This window comes from Giraffa tippelskirchi, chromosome 8 (genome assembly GCF_054371585.1).
Source record: "Giraffa tippelskirchi isolate mGirTip1 chromosome 8, T2T-mGirTip1v1.2.pri, whole genome shotgun sequence".
NCBI lineage: Eukaryota > Metazoa > Chordata > Mammalia > Artiodactyla > Giraffidae > Giraffa > Giraffa tippelskirchi.
Window position 1 is genome coordinate 79,825,313 of NC_137282.1, and position 22,542 is coordinate 79,847,854.

Below are 22,542 nucleotides of genomic sequence, written 5' to 3' on the forward strand. Positions count from 1 at the left end.
TCCAGAGATCACTGATGTAAGATCTTCTATTATGGAGGTTTCCACTCAGAAAACAGTAAAACTCGCCTTGAGCATTTTGACCTCAGGTCTCCTGTTTGCAAAATTCAGACTTTAACTGAAGAGAGTAGTGAAAATCAATAGACCATTCAGATATGACCTAAATCATATCCCTTATACACTGGAAGTGACAAATCAAGGGATTAGATCTGATAGAGTGGCTGGACAACTATGGACAGAGGTTCATAACATTGTATAGGAGGTGGTGACCAAAACTATCCCCAAGAAGAAAAATGCAAAAAGGCAAAATGGTTGTCTCTCAGGCCTTACAAAATAGCTGAGAAAAGAAGAGAAGTGAAAGGCAAAGGAGAAAAGGAAAATATATATCCATCTGAAAGCAGAGTTCCAAAGAATAGCAAGGAGAGATAAGAAAGCCTTCATAGGTGAACAGTGCAAAGAAACAGAGGAAAGCAATAGAATGGGAAAGACTAGAGATCTCGTCAAAAAAACTGAGACACCAAGGGAATATTTCATGCAAAGATGGGCACAGTAAAGGACAGAAACAGTATGGACCCAACAGAAGCAAAAGATATTAAGAAGAGGTGGCAAGAATACACAGAAGAACTATACAAAAAAAGTCTTAATGACCCAGACAACTGCGATGGTGTGATCACTCACCTAGAGCCAGACATCCTGGAGTGTGAAGTCAAGTGGGCCTTAGGAAGCATTACTACAACAAAGCTAGTGGAAGTGATGGAATTCCAGCTGAACTATTTCAAATCCTAACAGATGATGCTGTTATAGTACTGCAGTCAATATGCCAGCAAATCTGGGGAACTTAGCATTTGCCATAGGACTGGAAAAGGTCAGTTTCCATTCCAATCCCAAAGAAGGGCAATGCCAAAGAGTGTTCAAACCACCACATAATTGCACTCATTTCAAATGCTAGCAAGGTAATGATCACAATCCTTCAAGGTAGGCTTCAACAGTATGTGAACTGAGAACTTCCAGATGTTCAAGCTGGATTTAGAAAAGGCAGAGGAACCAGAGATGAAATTGCCAACATCCATTGGATCACACAAAAAATGAGGGAGTTCAAGAAAAACATCTACTTCTGCTTCAATGACTATGCTAAAGCCTTTGACTATGCAGATCACAACAAACTGTGGAAAATTCTTAAGAGATGGGAGCACCAAACCACCTTACCTGCTCCTGAGAAACTTGTATGCAGGTCAAGAAGCAACAGTAAGAGCCAGACATGGAACAATGGACTGGTTCCAAATTGGGAAAGGAATACGTCAAGGCTGTATATTGTCACCCTGCTTATTTAACTTATATGCACTACATCATCTGAAATGCCAGGCACAATAAAGCACAAGCTGGAATCAAGATTGCTGGGAGAAATACCAGTAATCTCAGGTATGTAGATGTCACCACCCTAATGGCAGAAAGTGAAGAAGAAATGAGGAGCCTCTTTATAAAAGTGAAAAAGGAGAGTGAAAAAGCTGGCTTAAAACTCAGCATTTAAAAAACGAAGATCATGGCATCTAGTCCCATCACTTCATGGTAAATAGATGGAAAACAATGGAAACAGTGACAGACTTTATTTTCTTGCGCTCCAAAATCACTTCAGACAGTGATTGCGGCCATGAAATTAAAAAGATGTTTGGTCCTTGGAAGTAAAGCTATGACAAATCTAGAAAATGTGTTAAAAAGGAGAGACATTACTTTGCCGACAAAGGTCCATATAGTCAAAGCTACGGTTTTACCAGTAGTCATGTACAGATATGAGAGCTGGACCACAAAGAAGGCCGAGCACCAAAGAATTGATGCTTTCGAATTGTGGTGCTGGAGAAGACTCTTAAGAGTCCCTTGGACAGCAAGATCAAAGTAGTTAATCCTAAAGGAAATCACCCCTGAATATTCATTGGAAGTACAGATGCTGTAGCTGAAGCTCCAATACTTTGGGCACCTGATGTGAAGAGCTGACTCATTGGAAAAGACCCTCATGTTGCGAAAGATTGAGGGCAGGAGGAAAAGGGGACTACAGAGGATGAGACTGTTGGATGGCATCATCAACTCAATGAACATGAGTTTGAGCAAACTCTGGTAGATAGTGAAAGACAGGGAAGCCTGGCATGCTGCAGTCCATGGGGTCGCAAAGAACAGGACACAACTGAGCAACTGAACAACAACTCCTGTTCATGGAGATTTGAATAATGCCCTTCTTTATCTCAGCTGCTGGTTAAGAGCTATAGATTTCAAAGTCATTTCACCAGGTTGGATGGTTCATTCATTCATTAAATTTCACTTAATTCATTTATTCATTCATTTATGCCCAGGCACTGTGTTAGGAGCTGGAGATAGAGTCAAGAATAAAGAAACATATTTACTGCTCTCCTAGAATTCACGTTCTGATGGTGATTGAGATAAGCAAGAAAAAAGTAAACAAATACACAGAATATTAATGGCTTCTAGAAGCTGTATTAAGAAGGGAAGTAAACTCCATTCTGCAATGGAGACTGCTGAGTGGGGCCAGCTTGGGGAAGGTTGGTCATTGAGACCTCTCTGAAGAAGTGTCATTTAAACAGAGGCCTGGGAGTTCACAAGGTGCCAGCCATGAGCAGAGCCAGGGGAGGGACGTTTCAGGCATTGGGAACCTCAGCTGCACAGGCCATGAGGCTCAAGAATGCCTTGGGTGTTCTAGAACCTATATGAAGTCCTGTGCAAAGTGGTGAAGAAAGGCAGAGAGTGACACACGAAAAATGGGAAAGTGGAAGGAGGCCAGATCATGAAACTCTCCACAGGACAGAGTAAGAAATGCTCAAATTGTTCTGTGAAAGTGAAAGTTGCTCAGTCTTGTCCAGCTCTTTATGACCCCATGGACTATATAGTCCATGGAATTCACCAGGCCAGAATACTGAAGTGGGTAGCCTTTCCCTTCTCCAGAGGATCTTCCCAACTCAGGGATTGAACCCAGGTATCCCACATTGCAGGTGGATTCTTTATCAGCTGAGCCACAAGGGAAGCCCAAGAATACTGGGGTGGGTAGCCTATCCTTTCTCCAGGGGATCTTCCCGACCCAGGAATCGAACTGGGGTCTCCTGCATTGCAGGCAGATTCTTTACCAACTGAACTATCAGGGAAGCCCCAAAATCCATTAAATGTTTTGTGCAGTGGAGCACCTTAATTTGTATTTAAAATTTCCATTCTAAACTGCTATGTCAAGATTGGATTATGGTGGTGGTGGGCGGGGAAGAGTTACAACAGGAAGAACATGAAGGATTCCACTGCAGTAGAGATGATAAAGGCAAGTGATGATAAAGCCAAAACCAACATAATGACTGTGGAGATGACTAACAGTGGGTGATCTGGAGATGCATTTTGAAGGCAGGAGTACTGTGGGCTTTGCTGGAAGATGTGTAAGACAAGAAAGGAAGGTGGATCAAGGATGATTCCCAGGCTTCTGAATAGTGCACAATAGCACTGCTTACTGAAATGGGGAAGGGGAGGACTGGAGAAAGGCAGGAGGCCGAATTGAAATGCTTTGGGCAGAGAGTAACTGAGAATTCCATTTCAAATTTTATTAAGTTTCCAAGTTCAAGTAGATTAGAACACATCCAGGTTGAGATGTTGAATAAGCAATTGGATATGAGTCTGGAGCTCAAGTAGCAGCTCTAGGCTTGAGGTATCAATTGAATCTCAGCATGTCCATGCGCCGTAAGTCTCTGAGGTCAGATGGAATCCCTGAGTAAAAGTACAGAGAGACCAGTGGGCCCAGAACAGAGACATGTGTTATGATGCAAGAGGGAAATAAACAGTAAAAAAGGTTCGATATTTCCACATCTCTTCAAACTGTTTGAAATCACTCAGTCAGAACATGATTTAATCCACTGCGGAATATTCTTAGGCACTGCTGTCAAGCTGATTTGTGAGTTACTAGATTCAAAGGCTGTCAGATGATTCCAAGTATGTATATCTTGGAAATGTTCTCCATCTCCCACTTGACATCCCTGAATTCCCAAGAAAATAACACAGATGGGCTTCCAGACATCTTTCTGGTACCATCTTTTTTTTTTCCATCAACAGCTCTTCTGAAGACAGGAGGTAGGGAGTGTGAAGGGTTTCCCAGGTGGCGCTAGTGGTAAAGAACCCACCTGCTATTGCAGGAGATGTAAGAGACACAGGTTCAATTTCTGAGTTAGGAAGATCCCTTGGAGTAGGAAATGGCAACCCACTCCTGTATTCTTGCCTGGAGAATCCTCTCAAGAGGAGCCTGGTAGGCTACAGTTCATAGGGTCCAAAGAGTTGGACATGGCTGAAGTGACTTAGCATGCCAAGGAGTGTAAGGATCTAGGTTGGAAGAGTGGTGGGGAAACTATGCCTTACCTCTTCTTGTTCAAGTAGAATGAGCCGAACCACAACGATGTGAATTGCGTTGCCAATGCTTGGGTTATGGAACAACCCGGTGACCTAGAGCCAGAAATGGAAAATCATTAGTCTCGGGTGAATAGAGAACAGAAAAATGCTCGAGGAGGGGAAAAACAGTACTGTAATGCATTTACAGTAATTCTTTATCTTACAGGTCAGAAATTTTTGGTGGAGTTCAAAGATGAGTGAGACATGACCACATTGGGAAGGCAGAAAACATTACAATGCAAAAGGGACACTTGCAATTAGGGGTCATTAACTTTATTCCAATTCTAGCTCCAACTATCTTGAAGAAATAATGTTCCAGTTCTTTGCCTCAGTTTCCTGATTTGTGGAAATTCCTATATAATTTCCTATATAAATCAGTGAGAAAAAAATCATACTAAAATGATTCTGTCATTTGATAAATAACTACTAGAAAACATACATGATAAATTACAGGTTTTCCTAGAATACATGTTTTTAAGAAAAACAGTAATTTGCTTTGAATTTCCATCCTTAATTAACTAAGCATGTGTGTGTTTAGTTGCTCAGTCATGTCAACTCTATGCGACTGCATGGACTGTAGCACACCAGGCTCCTCTGTCCATGGGATTTTCACAGGTTTTCACAGGTAAGAATATTGGAGTGGGTTGCCATTTCCTTCTCCAGGGGATCTTCCCGGCCCAGGGATTGAATTTGTGTCTCCAGGGTCTCCTGCATTGCAGGTGCATCCTTTACCCACTGAGCCATCAGGAAAGTTCAACTAGGTATGGAAAATATTTATAAATGTAAATACAAATACTATATATACAAAATATTACATATTATATATGTAGGACCAGGGAATTCCGTAGCAGTCCAGTGGTCAGAACTCTGCACTTTCACTGCCAAGGGCCCAGGTTCAGTCCCTGGTTGGGGAACTAAGATCCCGCAAGCTGTGCAGCCAAACAAATTAAAAAATTAAAGAACATAAAAGGACCACAGAAAGGTCTCTTATTTCTTATTTTGGGGGTAGAGCATATCTAGTGATATCTATTCACCTGCTGCCCATGCCCCCACGAGGTCTGACATACCATGTTCATGATGGTGAGAATATAGGATTCCACGTTCTCCCTCCCATGGTACTCAATCATCTTCGTGTCGGCCACCACCAGCGTCTCCACCCACCTCTCCTTGCTGATGGAACGCCGAGAGAGGCTTCTGCCTCGCAAGTGCCTCCTCTCCCACTTCTCTCGCAGTAGCTCTTGTTTCTGGGAGGTGCCAGGACTGTCTAAACATTAACCAGAAGATAATGGGTTCATTCTCTATCTCTCTCACATACTACTTACCTATGTTCATAAAGATATAAGGTTGTAAGTTTAAGTTATGTTTCATAATGGTCAAATATAACATTCTTATCTACATGGTTGAAATGCAAGAAGAATACCATTCTTCCACTGAAATGGAAGATAATGAATACAACAAAGATAAGAGAAACTGGAATATGACAGGGAGGTTCAAAGTACAGTTCTGAAATAATTATTACCTATTTTACCAAATAGGTCCCTTATTATGAAAAAGATATTATAAGCAAGAATGGGAGCTTTTTCTTTCCCTTCTCTTCCTCCTACTCCTCTAAATTAGTCAGAGCTTACTGAACGCAAGGCAGGGTACTAGGCTTTAAAATGCCAAGTCGTTTATCCTCTTGAACATCTGAGGTGCATACTGCTATCTCCATCTTGCAAATGTGGAAACTGATGCTCAAAGCGGCTGGTTAAATAACTTCCCCAAAGTTGCACAGCCCATAGTATCAGTGGAAGAACCAGGATTTTTTCTGCCCTAAAATCATGCATTTTCATATACACCACACTGTCTCCCACAGAGTAAACATGCATAAAACTGCAGAAATGTAAGCTGGAGAACCTGCATGTGGTTCAGGACATTCTATTCCAAGAGGGTATAAAATGAGCTGGAAAAGATCTAGCAAACAACAGTAAAACTCTCAAGGTGACTCATAGATTTCAGTATGGAAAAGACTTAATATATGAGGATCATAGCTTGGAAGACAAAACCCAGGAGAGGCTATAAAATCAGGAAGAGAACTGAAAACATCTTCAAACTCCCAGAAGTTTGAGAAGCACTGCCCTAAAACTTGAAAGAGGTCTGTTTAAACCCAAAACAAGTATGAAGTGCTGCTTCACACATTGAGAAGCTTAACGCCAAGTGGTGGTCAAGTCTGAAAGGTTTCAATGGGCTCAGAATGGCTTAGTAAATGAGTGAGTGAAAGTCACTCAGTCGTGTCCAACTCTTTGTGACCCCATAGACTATACAGTTCATGGAATTCTCCAGGCCAGAATACTGAAGTGGATAGCTCTTCCCTTCTCCAGGGGATCTTCCCAACCCAGGGATCAAATCCAGGTCTCCTGCATTGCAGGCGGATTCTTTACCAGCTGAGCCAGCAGGGAAGCCAAAAGGAGTTAGGGAGTAGACAAAAGATGAATTTACCAAAAGAGTAAATAAGGCAAGAAGCCTGGGCTGATGGACAAGCAGGGTCCCAATTTTTGAAGATTTCTATCTGGAAGACAGTGACATACCTGCTCCCTACTCTCCTCAGGACCCTGGAGCACTGGCTGGGAGAATATGCGAGCAGAACAGCAAACCTCTCAACCCCTTCCTCATCCCTGGTGATGGCCACCCAGCCTCAGCCTGAATACTTCTGGTGCTGGGGGCACACATCAACTCCCAGCTCTCTCCTGCATTGAGCTGGAACTTCCCCCTTGTAACTTCCATTTATTAGTCTGGTCCTATTCTTCGAAGGCATCTATGACACCACCCCCTCCTGAGGTCCTGCCTCCGACTCGGAATTGGGACAACCAAAACCACATCCTGCCTTCTGCCCGCAGTGCTCTCTGGGTTGTAGAGTTGATTACACTCATTTGCTCTGTAACCCATCCTGGTTCCTCAATTTTGCTTCCTATGTGAAGTTAGGCCACACTGCACTGACTAATATCTACAAAAGAGATGAGACACAATCATCAGTTCAGTCACTCAGTCATGTCCAACTCTTTGCAACCCCGTGGACTGCGGCATGCCAGGCTTCCCTGTCCACCACTAACTCCTGGAGTTTACTCAAACTCACGTCCAACGAGTCGGTGATGTCATGCAACCATCTCATCCTCTGCCGTCCCCTTCTCCTCCTGCTTTCAGTCTTTCCCAGCATCAGGGTCTTTACCAATGAGGCAGTTCTTCGCATCAGGTGGCCAAAGTATTGGAGTTTCAGTTTCAGCATCAGTCCTTCCAATGAATATTCAGGGTTGATTTCCTGTAGGATGGACTGGTTGGATCTCTTTGCAGTCCAAGGGACTCTCAAGAGTCTTCTCCAACACCACAGTTCATCATAAGTCTAAATAAATTCAAATTCTATTCTTGGGCTTAATAAACTTGGGCTTTCCAGGTGGCGCTAGTGGTAAAGTACCTGCCTGCCAATGCACAAAATGTTTGTTTTAATGGGAGAAATCTAGCCAAGGGGGAAGTGTCAGTAAGGATGATGTCCAGTCCTGACAGAGGACTGACTTCCTATAACTGGAAGTGGAGGAAGAGCAAGGATCTGGGCAACGTCTGATGAGATGCCCAGGATGCCCTGTGTACCAGCAGAGCAGAAGCCCTGGAAATACCAGGGAAATGCAAATAACTGAGCTTTTTTCCTTTTCCCAAATGCTTTTGGCAGCTCTTTACAAAGCTCTCTCACATTTAGTGCTTTCTCAGGTAGCAGACAAACCTAGACGGTGTATTAAAAAGCAAAGACACCCTTTGCCAAGAAAGGTCCGTATAGTCAAGGCTAAGGCTTTTCCAGTAGCCACATATGGATGTGAGAGTTGGACCATAAAGAAAGCTGAGCACCAAAGAATTGATGCTTTTGAACTGTGATGCTGGAGAAGACTCTTGAGAGTCTGTTGGACTGCAAGGAGATCAAACCAGTCAATCTGAAAGGAAATCAACCTTGAATACTCATTGGAAGGACTGATACTAAAGCTGAAGCTCCAATACTTTGACCACCTGATGCCAAGAGCTGACTGATTGGGAAAGACCCTGAGGCTGGGAAAGATTGAGGGCAGGAAGAGAAGTAGGTGGCAGAAGATGAGACGGTTGGGTCACCGATTCAAGCTGATGGTTGAATAAGCATCACCGATTCAATGGATACGAACCTGGGCAAACTCCAGGAGATGGAAGCCTGGTGTGCTGCAGTCCACGGGGTCAGGAAGAGTCAGACACGACATGGCATCTGAACAACAACAGCAGGTAGCAGGGCCATTATCTGCCACCTGTCTTAGACTCAGGGTTACCTGCAGACAGGAATAGACCAAGCCTTGGGGAAGTTGCCTGGAGGAGGCTCGAGTATCATCAGGAAGCAGGGAAAGTGAACACAGAGCAGAAGACTCTGGAAATTATATTTTCCTGTACTCTAGAGAGTGCCTGTTTAGCATGCCCTTAGTTTCTAGAAGCTGCCTCTTCTGCTTAGGGAATTGTTCTAGGATTTGTCTCCTACCATGACTCAACTCTTCCCTCATCTGGATTCTTTTCAGCTGCCTTGTTCTCAGAGTTCCCATGGAGAAGGATGTTTAGCTTAGAATGGTTTACCGCTGATTGGATATTGGCCTTTAACCGGACCTACTGCCAGGTATGAGAATCAATTTCCCCCAAGAAGATCCTCTCAAGTTAGTCTTCTCCAGGCCACACTCTATAGCTTCCAGATAAGTGAGACCTAGTACCCTTGCTCCTACCTTCTTGCCACCAGCATGAGTGAATTCTTGGGACACAACCTGGCAAGAACACAAACACCAACAGCCACCTCTGATGGAGAGCCTGGCCTGTGATGAATATTTTTTTTAGATCTGATATTTACTGCAGTCATCCTTTAATATCCATAGGGAATTGGTTCCAGGGCCCCCTGCAGCTGCCAATATCCATGAATATTCAAGTAATTTATATATAATGGCATCATGTTTGTATATAACCTAGGCACAACCTTCTGTATACTTTAAATTATCTCTAGATTACTTGTGATACTTCATATAAAGTAAATGCTATGTAGATAGTTATAAATACAATATACTTGCTACACAAACAGTTGCAGATGAGCAATAAATTCAAATTTTTCTTTTTGGAATTTTCTAGGCTTTTTTTCGGAGGGGGAAGTATTTTCTGTCCAAGGTTGGCTAATCTGTGGTTGGTTCAACCTGCAGCTATGGAAGGCCAACTGTATTTAATTCTCAACAACTATTTGAGGTAAGTCTTATTCTTATCATTTTTAAGTGAGAAAAATGAGATTCGGAGAGGTTATATTTATTCAAATTTGTCCAAAGCCTCATAGCCATTAAGCAGCATATGAGCATTTTAGACAAGTCAGTCTGAATCTCATTTAAATTGTGGTGTGAAGATGGGAGTGAAATTCCCGGGCACGACTTGCTTGGAAAACAGAAGAAGAATGCCTTAAGTCTAATTTTACCTAGACAGCTTGTCCAGGCCCACTATTTTTAAGATTTTTTGATGCAAACCACTTTTAAAGTCTATTGAATTTGTTACAATATTGCTTCTTTTTTTATGTTTTAGTTCCAAGGTATGTGGGATTTTAGCTCCCTGACCAGAGATTGAATACATACCCCCTGCATTGGAAGGCAAAGTCTCAACCACTGGACAGCCAGGGAAGTCCCTGAGACCATCACTGACCACTACCCACCCCCTGTGGGCCTGGCTTGGGCCACTTCTGCACTGAGCCACTTGCAAGTCCCAGAACCTTGGACAAATGCTCTCATCACCATCCCTCATGTACAGGAAACTGAACTGAACTCCTACTTTAAATTTTTATTTCAGCTACGGAACACTTTCTTCAAACAAAGATTATGCAAAGAGCACGGAAAAGACAGTGACTATGATCAGGTGGCAGATGGCCCTGAGGGGGATTCCACATGGCATAGCTTTAGACACCGTCTCTTGAGGACCTTCCAGCTCTGGTGCCAAGTTGAGCCAGCACACCTTCCCATTACCCACGCACAACTGTCAACAGCTGGCTGCCATCACACACCTGCAACCAGATCCCCTTCTTAGCAGGATGCTGTGGCCTTTCCCAACAGACCTGAATGTCAATGCTGGGGCCATGTCCTTTAGCAATGATGGCTGAGCTGCCATCATTGTGTGTCCTTCAGGCTGGCTTTGGATGGATTTGAAATGTCTCAGCTAGGAAATTCATTTTCATTTAAAAAAAAGTTTACTTCTTTTACTGAGAACTAAAAATATTTTTACACTTATGTAACAGACTATCCATTTCTCAAAACTGGTCACTACTAAAGTGGAAACAGCTGTCTTTAAAAATAAACAAGCGCAGCTACATGAATCTAAGTGTTAGTAACTAGTAGATGTCAAAAGCAAGAACCCCCCAGGTCTAGGAGTGTGGACATAAATATAAGCACCTGAATAAATAAGATGAAACATACGCTCCAAGGGCTGACTGGTCTTGCCTGATGAAGTCCTAACTTCACTCAGAACGTGCCAAAAAAGAGGAAGGAAATCATGGACAACTTTGGAAATGTGAAACTCCCTGAAATAACAACATAGAAATCAAATCAAGTCTAAGTAAAAGGGAGGCTTTGAGATCTCTCTGGAGAGTCAATCAGAATGAGAATTTATAAACATTTTAATCCATTAATATTTTATTGTAAATTACCACTTTCATTCATCGCTAACATTTGGAATGATGAGGAATTCCCCTGTTTCGAAATCTAATCCCACACACTTTCTTTCCCTTCCTCATCTTCTAATAAAAATGTACTGAGGCACTTCTCACCATGAAGACCAGATGCAGAAGAGGCAGCTGGGGGCAGAAGGAAGACTAAGAAAAACTGAATAACCAACCAAGTGGATCATGAGTCCCAGCATGCTTAAACATTGGTGGAACTCTGATGACACATTTTCCTCAGCTTTGTGACTAAGGACTGGTGAATAAGTCAGGGACCTTCACACACACCCAAGTGAAAATGTTAGTTGCTCAGTGGTGTTTGACTCTTTACAATCCCATGGACTATAGCCTGCCAGGGTCCTCTGTCCATGGAATTCCCTAGGCAAGAATACTGGAGTGGGTAGCCATTCCCTCCTCCAGGAGATCTTCACAACCCAGGAGTCAAACCCAGGTCTTCTACACTCTAGGTGGATTCTATACCATCTGAGCCACCAGGGACCCAAGGCACCATGAAAGGCTTCTGATATAGGCTCTAGATCCTCAGTGGTGAGCTCTCCTTTTCTGAAGGTATCAATAAAGAGTTTATTCCTGCACATTTACATTTTTATGTAAGGTATGCAATTCTACCAGCCTATAAAAACTAACTATATTGGGAATCTCCAGATGGGAAATTTAGCACTGTTTCCCAAGGATTCTTGATCTTGGGACTGTTTACAGAGCTCCTCTTAATACTGAGACTTCCATGGCACATTACTTGGGAAATACAGCTTTAAGGAAGACAAGCTCAGGAAGGAAGTTAGATTAAATGACTCTTTAGATTGTAAGAATCTGTTATTCTAAAATTATCTGCATGAAAATAAAGGGGGAAAAAAGTCTTGCCCAGAAGCTACAGAGTGAGAACAGAAATCCAGGTTGCTTTAAGTAGCTTATGCTTTCTTCTGAGGTTTTAATGAAGATTTACATATTGATGGACCAGAAAGACCTATTACACAAGTAGAGCCACTGAGGCAGTGGAAGAGACTGGAGATGAGTCTCTTGGAGAATGGAGTTATCTTCCATCTGTGGGGATATGGGTGATGGCCCAGCATGGGACCATCTTACCATTTACCTAGGGCTGGTGTTGAGCTTCAGCAGGGCCTTCCAAGGAAAGGGCCACTCTGAAACACCACATCTACCTCCCTACATTTTCTGGCTGTACTTTTTAAAGATTACTGAGCTCTCCAAACATATTACATGCTCAATAAATATGGCACAAACTACTTAACAGGCTTTCGTCAATGCTCACACGGACCTACAGCCAAGCGTTTACACAGAAAGAAAAATGAATTGGTGCTCTCCAAACAGATCCAGGCCACTCTAAGGTGGCGGGCAACCTAAGGTGAGTACCCTCATAGTTTCCCTTCTCCATTTGTCCCATCTCTGTTATTTGTATCAGGTCCTTAAAACTACCATGTCAAATACCATATCATGTCTAAGGCAATTTCTGCTTGCCTTTATGCTGACTGTGTCAGACTACCAGTTGCCCCAATATTTGTTCTTCCTCCTTGAATTTTTGCTGGGCAGCTGGCCTCCTAGAAGAAAAACTAAATGTCCCAGACTCCTTTGTGGTTAAATTCTGATCAATGGGACACAAGCTGGTGCTACATGAAACTTACAGAATTTAAAGGGAAGGCGTGGATACTTCTCTTCTACCTCCTTTCTAGTCTGCATTGGGATGGTCTGGACAAGGAAGTAGAAGCCAGATATCCAAGAAGATGGAGCAAGATGGAAGACAGATGATAGGAGTCTGAGTCCCTGATGACTGTGAAGCACTATACCAGCCTCGGACATTTTATCTCCAGATTTCACTCATGTGAATGATAAATAAAGGTCCATTTTTCAACTAGAATAAAAGAGAACTGTTTTGTTTGCTCCTTTATCTCCAGCATCTAAAAACATAGTTCTTTGCACTCAATAACAATAATACTTTAAATAAATAAAACTTTTACGAGGTTTTCTGCTACACATAAACATATCCTGAATGATATTATGATTAACCACCCCCTTCATGGTTGTAAGCATCTCTCCTCATCTACAACTCAGGAAGTGAGCTGCTTTCTTCTCCAAATGGTAACATCTGATCTAAACCGTCAGCTCAGCAAGTTGATTAAACATAAATAACTAGTGGGTTCTCTTTTAGTACCTCCACTCTGTCACTAGCAGGAATAAGGCTGACCCACACAATAGCTTCTAGAAACACTATATTCATAAAGGTTACATGTGTACTCTTGTTCTGGAGAAAACAATCCCATGAGTTCTATGTATGGTTTTCTTAAGAGATCTGAAAGTACCAAGGTTGACTGTTTGGGAACTTCAATCCACATGCATTTTTAAATGCAGCAAGAAAATTCTGGGTGATGCCTAGCAGATTGTTCACTTATTAACACTCTACCCAATGGCACCAGAGGCTCAGTGTGTCTGTTCATAAGAAACATAACAAAAAAAAAAGAAACATAACAGTCAGCTACTTTCGCTGCTGCTACCTCTCAGATCACACGTAACTGCTTGATATTTCACCAACTTTACTCCAGGGCTTAAATAGGTCTAAGCTCTTCCTGCACCCCCAGAGTCCCTGAATAAAAAATGTTAACTTGGCAAGAAAGCAACAGTCAGGCTATAAGTCATGAGTAAAGAAATCTTTGAGTGCACTAATCAGAGAAAGTGATTACAGAGACCCTGAGAAACCATCTGCCCCACTTTTGAGAGACAGCAACAGAACAATTCCAGCCTGATGAGATCATTTTTATTATATTTATATCTGGCCATATTTACATAAGTATGTGTGTACAACATACATACGTATGGATGTATCTGCAGTTCTTTCTCTCTTACTAATGCTTAATTTTACATCAATACAACCTCTTGCATAAAAATTTTACTATAACAACTTAGATTTGTACAGGCTTCAAAATGTTCTGTTATTCTCCTGGCAGAGTACATGGCCTTCCTCCACCCAGACCTGGGCCAAAATTGGGACATTTCCTTACAATTTTCCTCCGCAGGTATTTTTTTATAGTTTGGTTGGTTGGTGCCTAGCACACCCATTCACTGAGAATGACACGTTTTCAAAGTCGGGGCTTTGTCCATGAGTCTCTCTATACCTCATCACCTTCTGTGAGCTCAGAAACTCGTCCTCAGGACCTGACCTGTGAACGCTCAAACTCCTGAGCTCAGAGCTCCAGGAAGCCACAGTATTCAGCATTCGGTTAACCTCTGGTATCTGTATTCTCATTTCCCCTCTTTTCTTTTCTTTCCTTCTTTCCTTCCTTTTTCCCTCCCTCCCTCTTTTTCTCTTTCTTTCCTTCTGAGAACTTTACTCATGTTCATGTCCACTCCACTATCTGTATTTAAAGAAAAGGACTCTTTCTTTCAAAGCTCTTTATCCAGAACTTTTAGGTTTTCCATACTGGAAGTAGAGACTAGCGGCTTCTAGTCTCCAATATCTTTGTGTCATTTTTCACGGTAAAACTCAGCCCCACTAGTACATTTACTTTATACAAATGTTTCTTTAATAAGGAAACATTACAGAGTATAGAGTTTCCCAATGTGTTATAAGAATTTATTTTCTTAATACTCTAAAGGCAGTGACTACACTGTTGTGTTTTTTTTTTTTCTTTCTTAGCTCTCTAGGACATCACAGACCTGAGAAAGGAATTCAGGGCAAGGAGAACTCAGGAGATACCAATTATAATCTTTGGGGACATTGTATCAGTTGCAATCATGGATCAATTTGCTCTTGTGGCTAGTGACAAAAAGAGACTCTGCAGTTTGTTTTTTTTCTAATAAAGGTCAGAATATTATTTATGTTGCAAATCAAGGGCATTTATCTATTATCAAATGAGCAAGTAAATGGATTTGTTATTGTTAATTCCCTTATTTCAAAGTTCTGTGTTTCATTTAAATTTTGTTCTGTGTGGATGAGCTGGCCATTTTGGAGAGCAACATCCTGAGAAAGAAGCTTTTCTATACAAGGAAGAACTGAACCAATGTCTCAGTCATCTGCATAACTCAAGACTCAGCCTAGAGCCTGGCATCCTTTAATAGGCAACAAATATTTACTGAATGAGTATATGGATTCATTCACTTAATAACAATTTGTGGGAGTAGGCTTGTGCATAGGTAAAGAAAACAGGAAGTAATGGTATTCACGTTCTAGTAAATCTAATCTGAATTTTATTATTCTTTCATGAAATGTGAGTCCCTTTTGGCCTGCTTTTGGTACAGTGACAAAGATGAGTAATACTTTAGAGAAGCTGCAAGTACATATACCACCCAAAGGGTTCGTTTGGGCTCCACGAGATTCATGAATTTGTAAGTGCTGAACTGGTCTTAAATAGCTGTCTGAAGATAAAGGATACATCCAGGGTGACAGCATACATCCTTCACAGGCCTGATGACAGGCTTCAAAGTCACCCTGGCCTGCCTACACGGGATGGGTCCCGTTAAGGGGCAGACACTGGAGAAGGGCCATGGCATTATCAGGCAAGCCCTCCCTGCCCATGTCAGTACCAGGCAAGGACCATGTCAGTATCACGAGTCCCCCTTCATGTGGTCTCTCCTCCTCATTTTGGGGAGGAATTGCCAGTTGAATACAGTTGATCCCTGAACAACACAGGTTTGAACTGCACCAATCCACTTACACATGGATTTTTTTCAAACATCGTACTTATATTTTTATTTTGTCCTGTGCTTAGTCACTCAGTTGCGTCCGCCTCTTCCCAACCTCATGGACTGTAGCCTGCCAGGCTCCTCTGTCCATGGGGATTCTCCAGGCAAGAATACTGGAATGGGTTGCCATGCCCTCCTCCAGGGGATCTTCCCAACCCAGGAATCTAGCCCACGTTTCCGTCATTGCAGGTAGATTCTTTACCATCTGAGTAAAGGGAAGCCAAGAACGGCTCTTTAAATTAACTAAGTGCAGGGGGGGCGGGGAGTTTGCTTTCAGTTAGAGGTCACAACGTGTGGAATCAACAAAACCAGGATTTGAGTCCTGATTCTATCCAAACGGTTTCAGCTTCCTACCCGTGGGGGAGTCACTGAACAGCTCCTTTTTTGGGAGGCAGAGATAGCAGTACATGGATTTTCAGCTGCACAGGGGTCAGTACTTCCAACTCCTGTGTTGTTCAAGGTCATGTGTATTTCAAATGCTGAAGGCATCAATGGCCCGAAGAGGATGAATGATCTGCAAACGTGCAGCGGGAGTGTCCTGGACCAAGAGAAAGTCACTCACAGAGAGAACCAGAATCTATCCATGCAGCGCCAGGGCTGCAGCCCAGGATACTCAAGGCCACCAGCAATGGTCAAGGGCTGCTTCCAATAGAAGACCCATATCCCATAAATACTGAACTCGTCCTCCTCTTACTTTCCTTGGGACCTTTCATTCATTCAGGAGACATGTCATTTAACATCAAATGAGCCATCACCTTGACAGTCATTTGCTCCTTCTTCTCAACTTCTATGCTTCTGTCAGCATATTTACCCACCTCCAGCTCCCAACCCCAAAGCAGCACTAACAACAAACACGCACACATGTCCAAACTGGGGAAGTTCTGTTTCCCAAAGGAAACACTATTCTGAAGTGAGATGTCTTCCTCACTCTAAGGGACAAGGGAACCCACAAAATAGGAGTCTAGTTTTGGAATTCCCTCTAGTTTTGAAATTTCTCAGAAGCTCATTAGAGAAAGTGAGATTGTGGGTAATTTTTTGTTTTATTCACTCTATTGTATTTTCTATATTGCTTTTATAGTTAGAAAGGTAAACTTCAAAAATATGGTGAAGACTTTTCCTTTTATATTCTGCACCACAATTTTATAATTTAATAGCAACGTTTTTCTGACTTTCCTCTCTAATTCTCTTGTTAATGTCTGTCCTTTTAACCAAGTAACCAAAGGCTATTCTCCCCAACCATCTAAAATGCTCCCCTAGCAACAGCAAGCACACAATAATCACCTATGTAATTATTGAGAAGTATAAATCTACCCAATTTGTCTACGCATTCATTTCCTGGTTCTCCAAAGGTAGAGAAATAGACCTGGGGAAAATACAAAATTAAGGGGAATAAAAGGAAACAGAACACCATTCCATGTTCGATGCATGAGACAAGGGCTCAGGGCCAGGGCAATGGGATGACCCAGAGGGATGGGATGGGGAGGAAGGTGGGTGGGGGGTCCAGGAAGGGGAACACATGTAAACCCATGGCTGATTCATGTCAATGTATGGTAAAAACTATTACAATATTGTAAAGTAATTAGCCCCCAACTAAAGTAAATAAATTTATAAAAAAAAAAAAAAAAGGAAATATTCGCTCTAAGTAATAAGACAGCCATTCTTCTATGAAAGTAGGTGACTGCTAGAGAGCTTAGATGCTATGAGCAAGTATATCCATTAAGGAACTAGAGATAGATGAAGTATAAAGGGAGACACTGAACACACACTTACTGCGGTGAAGTGGAAAGAATACCATGGCCCAGAGAAGCACAGGACAATACATAATCACCAGCCACATGTGGTGATAGAGCACTTGAAACATAACAAGTCAAAATTGAAATGTGCTGTAAATGTAAAATACACCCTGGATTCCAAAGAGTTGGCAGCCAAAAAAAAAAAATGTAAATTGTCACATTGACAATTTACATCGATTACATGTTGAAATAATAAAATTCTAGATAGCTCAGGCTAAGGAAGTGATTAAAATGAATTTCACTTGTTTCTTTTCATTATTTCTCTTTTTTTTTTTTACCTTGGCTGCTAGGAAATTGAGAATTATGTATGTCATTTGCATCTGTGACTCACAGTATGTGTTTTTATTGTATAGCACTTGTTTAGAGTTCAAGGTACTTGTATATTAGTCCAAGGACTTTTCATTATTGCTGTTTTGTCTAAAGTCTGACTTACAGAATTGCTCTAGGAAGGAATAAATTAGAATGTGAGATGAACCTCAAGCATAATGCCTGGCATGTCCCAGAGTCACAATAAGTATTGTTTTGTTTTCTTCATTCCTGTTTGCAACGAAAGACATGATGTTCATTACAGGTCAAAACCCTAGTTCCTCTCATTTTCAGTTAAGTCTTATTTAATTCCACTGGCTGGGGAAAGCCATGACTCTAATCCCATCTCTGCCCTCCCTTTGTAGAATATGTCAGTTACTCAACCACTAGAGCAAAGTGATAAGGAAGCAGAACTCAGAAGCAAATAATTTTTACTTACTGTTTTTCCAAGCTCTTTTTGGCAGAAGAGAGAGATGGGTAAATTTCCAACACTGAGATTTATTTTAAAAAGTAACTTCCTACATTGTCAGAGAAATAAACAAAACATAGTAAATACATGGAGAAGGAAATGGCAACCCACTCCAGTATTCTTGCCTGGAGAATTCCATGGAGAGAGGAGCCTGGCGGTTTGCAGTCTGTGGGGTCACAGGGAGCCGGACACGACTCAGTGACTAACACGACACAACAGTAAATACATACAATGGAATATTATTCAGCCTTTAAAAGGAAGGGTGTTCTGACATATGCTACAACAGGAGCCAAACTACAGTACATTGCTGATGTTGTTCAGTTGCTAAGTCCTGTCTGACTCTTCATGAACCCACAGACTGCAGCATGCCAGGCTTCCCTGTCCTTCACTATCTCCTGGAGTTTGCTCAAACTCATATCTACTGAGTCAATGACACCATTCAACCATCTCATTCTCTGTTGCCCCCTTTTCTCTTTGCCTTCAATCTTTCCCAGCATCAGGGTCTTTTCCAATGAGTCATCTCTTTGCATCAGGTGGCCAAAGTATTGGAGCTTAAGCCTCAGCATCAGTCCTTCCAATGAATATTCAGGGTTGATTTCCTTTAGGATTGACTGGTTTGATCTCCTTGCAGTCCAAGGGACTCTCAAGAGTCTGCTCCAGCACCACAGTTAAAAAGCATGAATTCTTTTGTACTCAGCATTCTTTTATGGTCCAACTCTCACATCCATAAATGACCATTGGAAAAACCATAGCTTTGACTATATGGATCTTTGTTTCCAAAGTGATGTCTCTGCTTTTTAATATGCTATCTAGGTTTGTCATAGTTTTTCTTCCAAAGAGCAAGCACCATTTAATTTCATGGCTGCAGTCACTGTCTGCAGTGATTTTCGAACCCCAGAAAATAAAATCTGTCACTTTTTTTCCCCATCTATTTGCCATGAAGTGATGGGACTGGATGCCATGATCTTAGTTTTTTGAATGTTGAGTTTTAAGCTAGATTTTTCACTCTCATCAAGAGGCTTTTTAATTCCTCTTTGCTTTCTGCCATTAGAGTGGTATCATCTGCATTACAGACAGTGTTTACTTCTTTGAGTTTCCCTTGAAGTGGCATTAACAACCCCTTACCCATCCCCACCTTGACCCAGCGTAGCCCCTGAGAGCAAGTTTGGATCAGTAAGAAGTTATCCAAATCTGGATGTCTAGAATTACTGAGAAGCTCTCCTCAGATTTTATATGCTCAAAAATGTACAAGAAAATTATAAAAAATTAAAAAGATGGCCATAAAAGCAAAAGATAACCCATAGCCTTGACCTTCCAAATAACCACAATCAGAACTGGCAATTGGGGCTAGCGTCTGAGTTTCATCGCCAACTAGAGACGTAACTTGTGGGGATAAAATGTGGAGATATTAACCACATAACCCTCAGCACAGTACCTTTCCCACAGTATTAAATGGCCTTAAGCCATTTGAAAGGAAGATGGAAAATCCCCCACAGCCACAAAACCAAAACATTCCTGTCATTTTCCTTTTTCAACTTTTCTGCTAATGTCAATTTGAAGGACAGTGACAACAACCAACTGCAACCTTTAAAGGATGTTGTAGTACATGCACTAGATCAAATGGATTTTCTGGGCATTCACAGATGGCTAAAAACAGATTAAGTCTCCCATAAGCCATCCTATAGAAGTATTATTAACATGACACTTAATGACTATGTTCATGGAACCATGACAAGCACAAAGTTCAACCTTACACATAAGCAGGGCATCATTCTCCCCTTAGACACTTTTTTTTTTTTAACAAGAGAAAGAGAATTGGCCAAATGATAAAGGCATTGATATCAATAATTTATATAATGCAACTTCCAGCATTTGTTCTAGAATAAGTCCAGCTTCACTGCAGGATATTCTTTCTTTTGCTACAGTATTCATGGCCTCAGTGGTGATCAGGAGTCTATGAGGGTCTGCACATGCCTTCCCAATTATCAAAGAAATCCTTGTGCTCATTTCTCTTCTTGAATTCTCTCCTAGTCCTGGATCCCAAAGGTTTTCTCCTATTTTTTTTCTTAATAATGTTATAGTTTTACATTTTATGATTAAGTCTATACATTCATATATCTTGAAATAATTTTTAAATGAGAAGTAAAGATTAAGTCAATACTTACAGTGTCTATGGCCTTGTGGAGTTTAGAATCTGAAGATGAAAAGTCACTATAAACAAGACAATCAAACAGATCAGAGGCTGCCATATGCACAAGCAAAGATATGACAAGCAGACTGCTGGAATATATAGAAAATTCTTAAAGAGATGGGAATAACAGACCACCTGACCTGCCTCCTGAGAAAATTGTATGCAGGTCAAGAAGCAACAGTTAGAACTGGACATGGGACAGCAGACTGGTTCCAAATTAGGAAAGGGGTACGTCAAGGCTGTATATTGTCACCCTGCTTATTTAACTTATATGCAGAGTACATCATGCAAAATGCTGGGCTGGATGAAGCTAAAGCTGGAATCAAGATTGCCAGGAGAAATATCAATAACCTCAGATATGCAGATGATGCCACCCTTATGGCAGAAAGCAAAGAAGAACTAAAGAGCCTCTTGATGAAAGTGAAAGAGGAGAGTGAAAAAATTGGCTTAAAACGCAACATTCAGAAAACTAAGATCATGGCATCTGGTCCCACCACTGCATGACAAATAGATGGGGAAACAATGGAAACAGTGAGACACTTTATTTTGGGGGGGCTCCAAAATCACTGCAGATGGTGACTGCAGCCATGAAATTAAAAGACACTTGCTCCTTGGAAGAAAAGCTGTGACCAACCTAGACAGCATATTACAAAGCAGAGACATTACTTTACCAGCAAAGGTCTAGTCAAAGCTATGGTTTTTCCAGTAGTCATGTATGGATGTGAGAGTTGGACCATAAAGAAAGCTGAACGCTGAAAAATTGATGCTTTTGAATTGTGGTGTTAGAGAAGACTCTTGAGAGTCCCTTGGACTGCAAGGCGATCCATCAGTCAATCCTAAAGGAAATCAGTCCTGAATATTCATTGGAAGGACTGAGGCTGAAGCTGAAACTCCAATACTTTGGCCACCTGATGCAAAGAACCAACTCATTTGAAAAGACCCTGATGCTGGGAAAGATTGAAGGCGGGAGGAGAAAGGGACAACAGAGGATGGGATGGTTAGATGGTATCACCGACACGATGGACATGAGTTTGAGTAGGCTCCGGGAGTTGGTGATGGACAGGGAAGTCTGGTGTGCTGTAGTCCATGGGGTCACAGAGTTGGACAAGACTGAGCGACTGAACTGAACTGAGGGGAAGAGTGTATTTTAGAGAGTGAAGTGAAGTCGCTCAGTCGTGTCTGACTCTTTGCGATCCCATGGACTGTAGCCTACCAGGCTCCTCCATCCATGGGAATTTCCAGGCGAGAATACTGGAGTGGGTTGCCCTTTCCTTTGGGAAAAGGACTTCCCAGGTGGTGCTAGTGGTAAAGAACCTGCCTGCCAACGTTGGCAGAGGGGATGGGTTTGATCCTTGGGTCAGGAAGATCCCCTAGACGAGGGCATAGCAGCCCACTCCAGTATTGTTGCTTGGAGAATCCCATGGACAGAGGAGCCTGGCGGGCTATGGTTCATAGTGTTGCAAAGAGTTAGACATGAGTGAAGCAACTTAGCATGCATGCACCCAAGATCAGGAAAAAACACTTCAAGGGTGTGGCATTTAAGCTGAAACTTAGATGATAAGAAGCCCATGTGCAGAAATAGAGGGAGAATATTCCAGAAAAGGGAAAGATCAGGTGTGAATTCCTATGACAGAAATGAGAAACTATCAGAAAGATCAACCGGGACACAGTGAATGTGGAGCAAGTGACATAAGAGATTACCCTGGACAGAGGGCAGGGCTAGATGATACACACCCTTGAGAGATGACAACCAAGGAAGCACCTTAGAAATGATGTGATCCTTGCCGCCTCTTCTCTCTTACACTGAAGATTTCTAAAAACTTGCACCCTCACCATCTTCAAATGCCATGGTCTGCCTCCTAAGCCAGCTTTATCCCCAACTTAGGATCCTGCCAGACAAAGCCCTTCACATTCAATTCAGAGTCTGATGAGTAGCTGACTCGCTCTACTCAAA

At 41.9% G+C, this 22,542-nt stretch overlaps 1 protein-coding gene across 2 annotated transcripts in view; it reads right to left on the minus strand.

Moving 5' to 3' along the window:
- ADAMTS12 (ADAM metallopeptidase with thrombospondin type 1 motif 12) overlaps positions 1-22,542 on the minus strand; it is a 370,221-nt gene that overhangs the window by 160,169 nt on the left and 187,510 nt on the right. For both annotated transcript variants that reach the window (XM_081521438.1, XM_081521437.1), the window contains 2 exons: positions 5,484-5,680; positions 4,387-4,470 (listed from right to left, as the gene is read on the minus strand). In XM_081521438.1, coding sequence (XP_081377564.1) covers positions 4,387-4,470; positions 5,484-5,680 — 281 coding nt within the window. The remainder of the gene's footprint in view (positions 1-4,386; positions 4,471-5,483; positions 5,681-22,542) is intronic.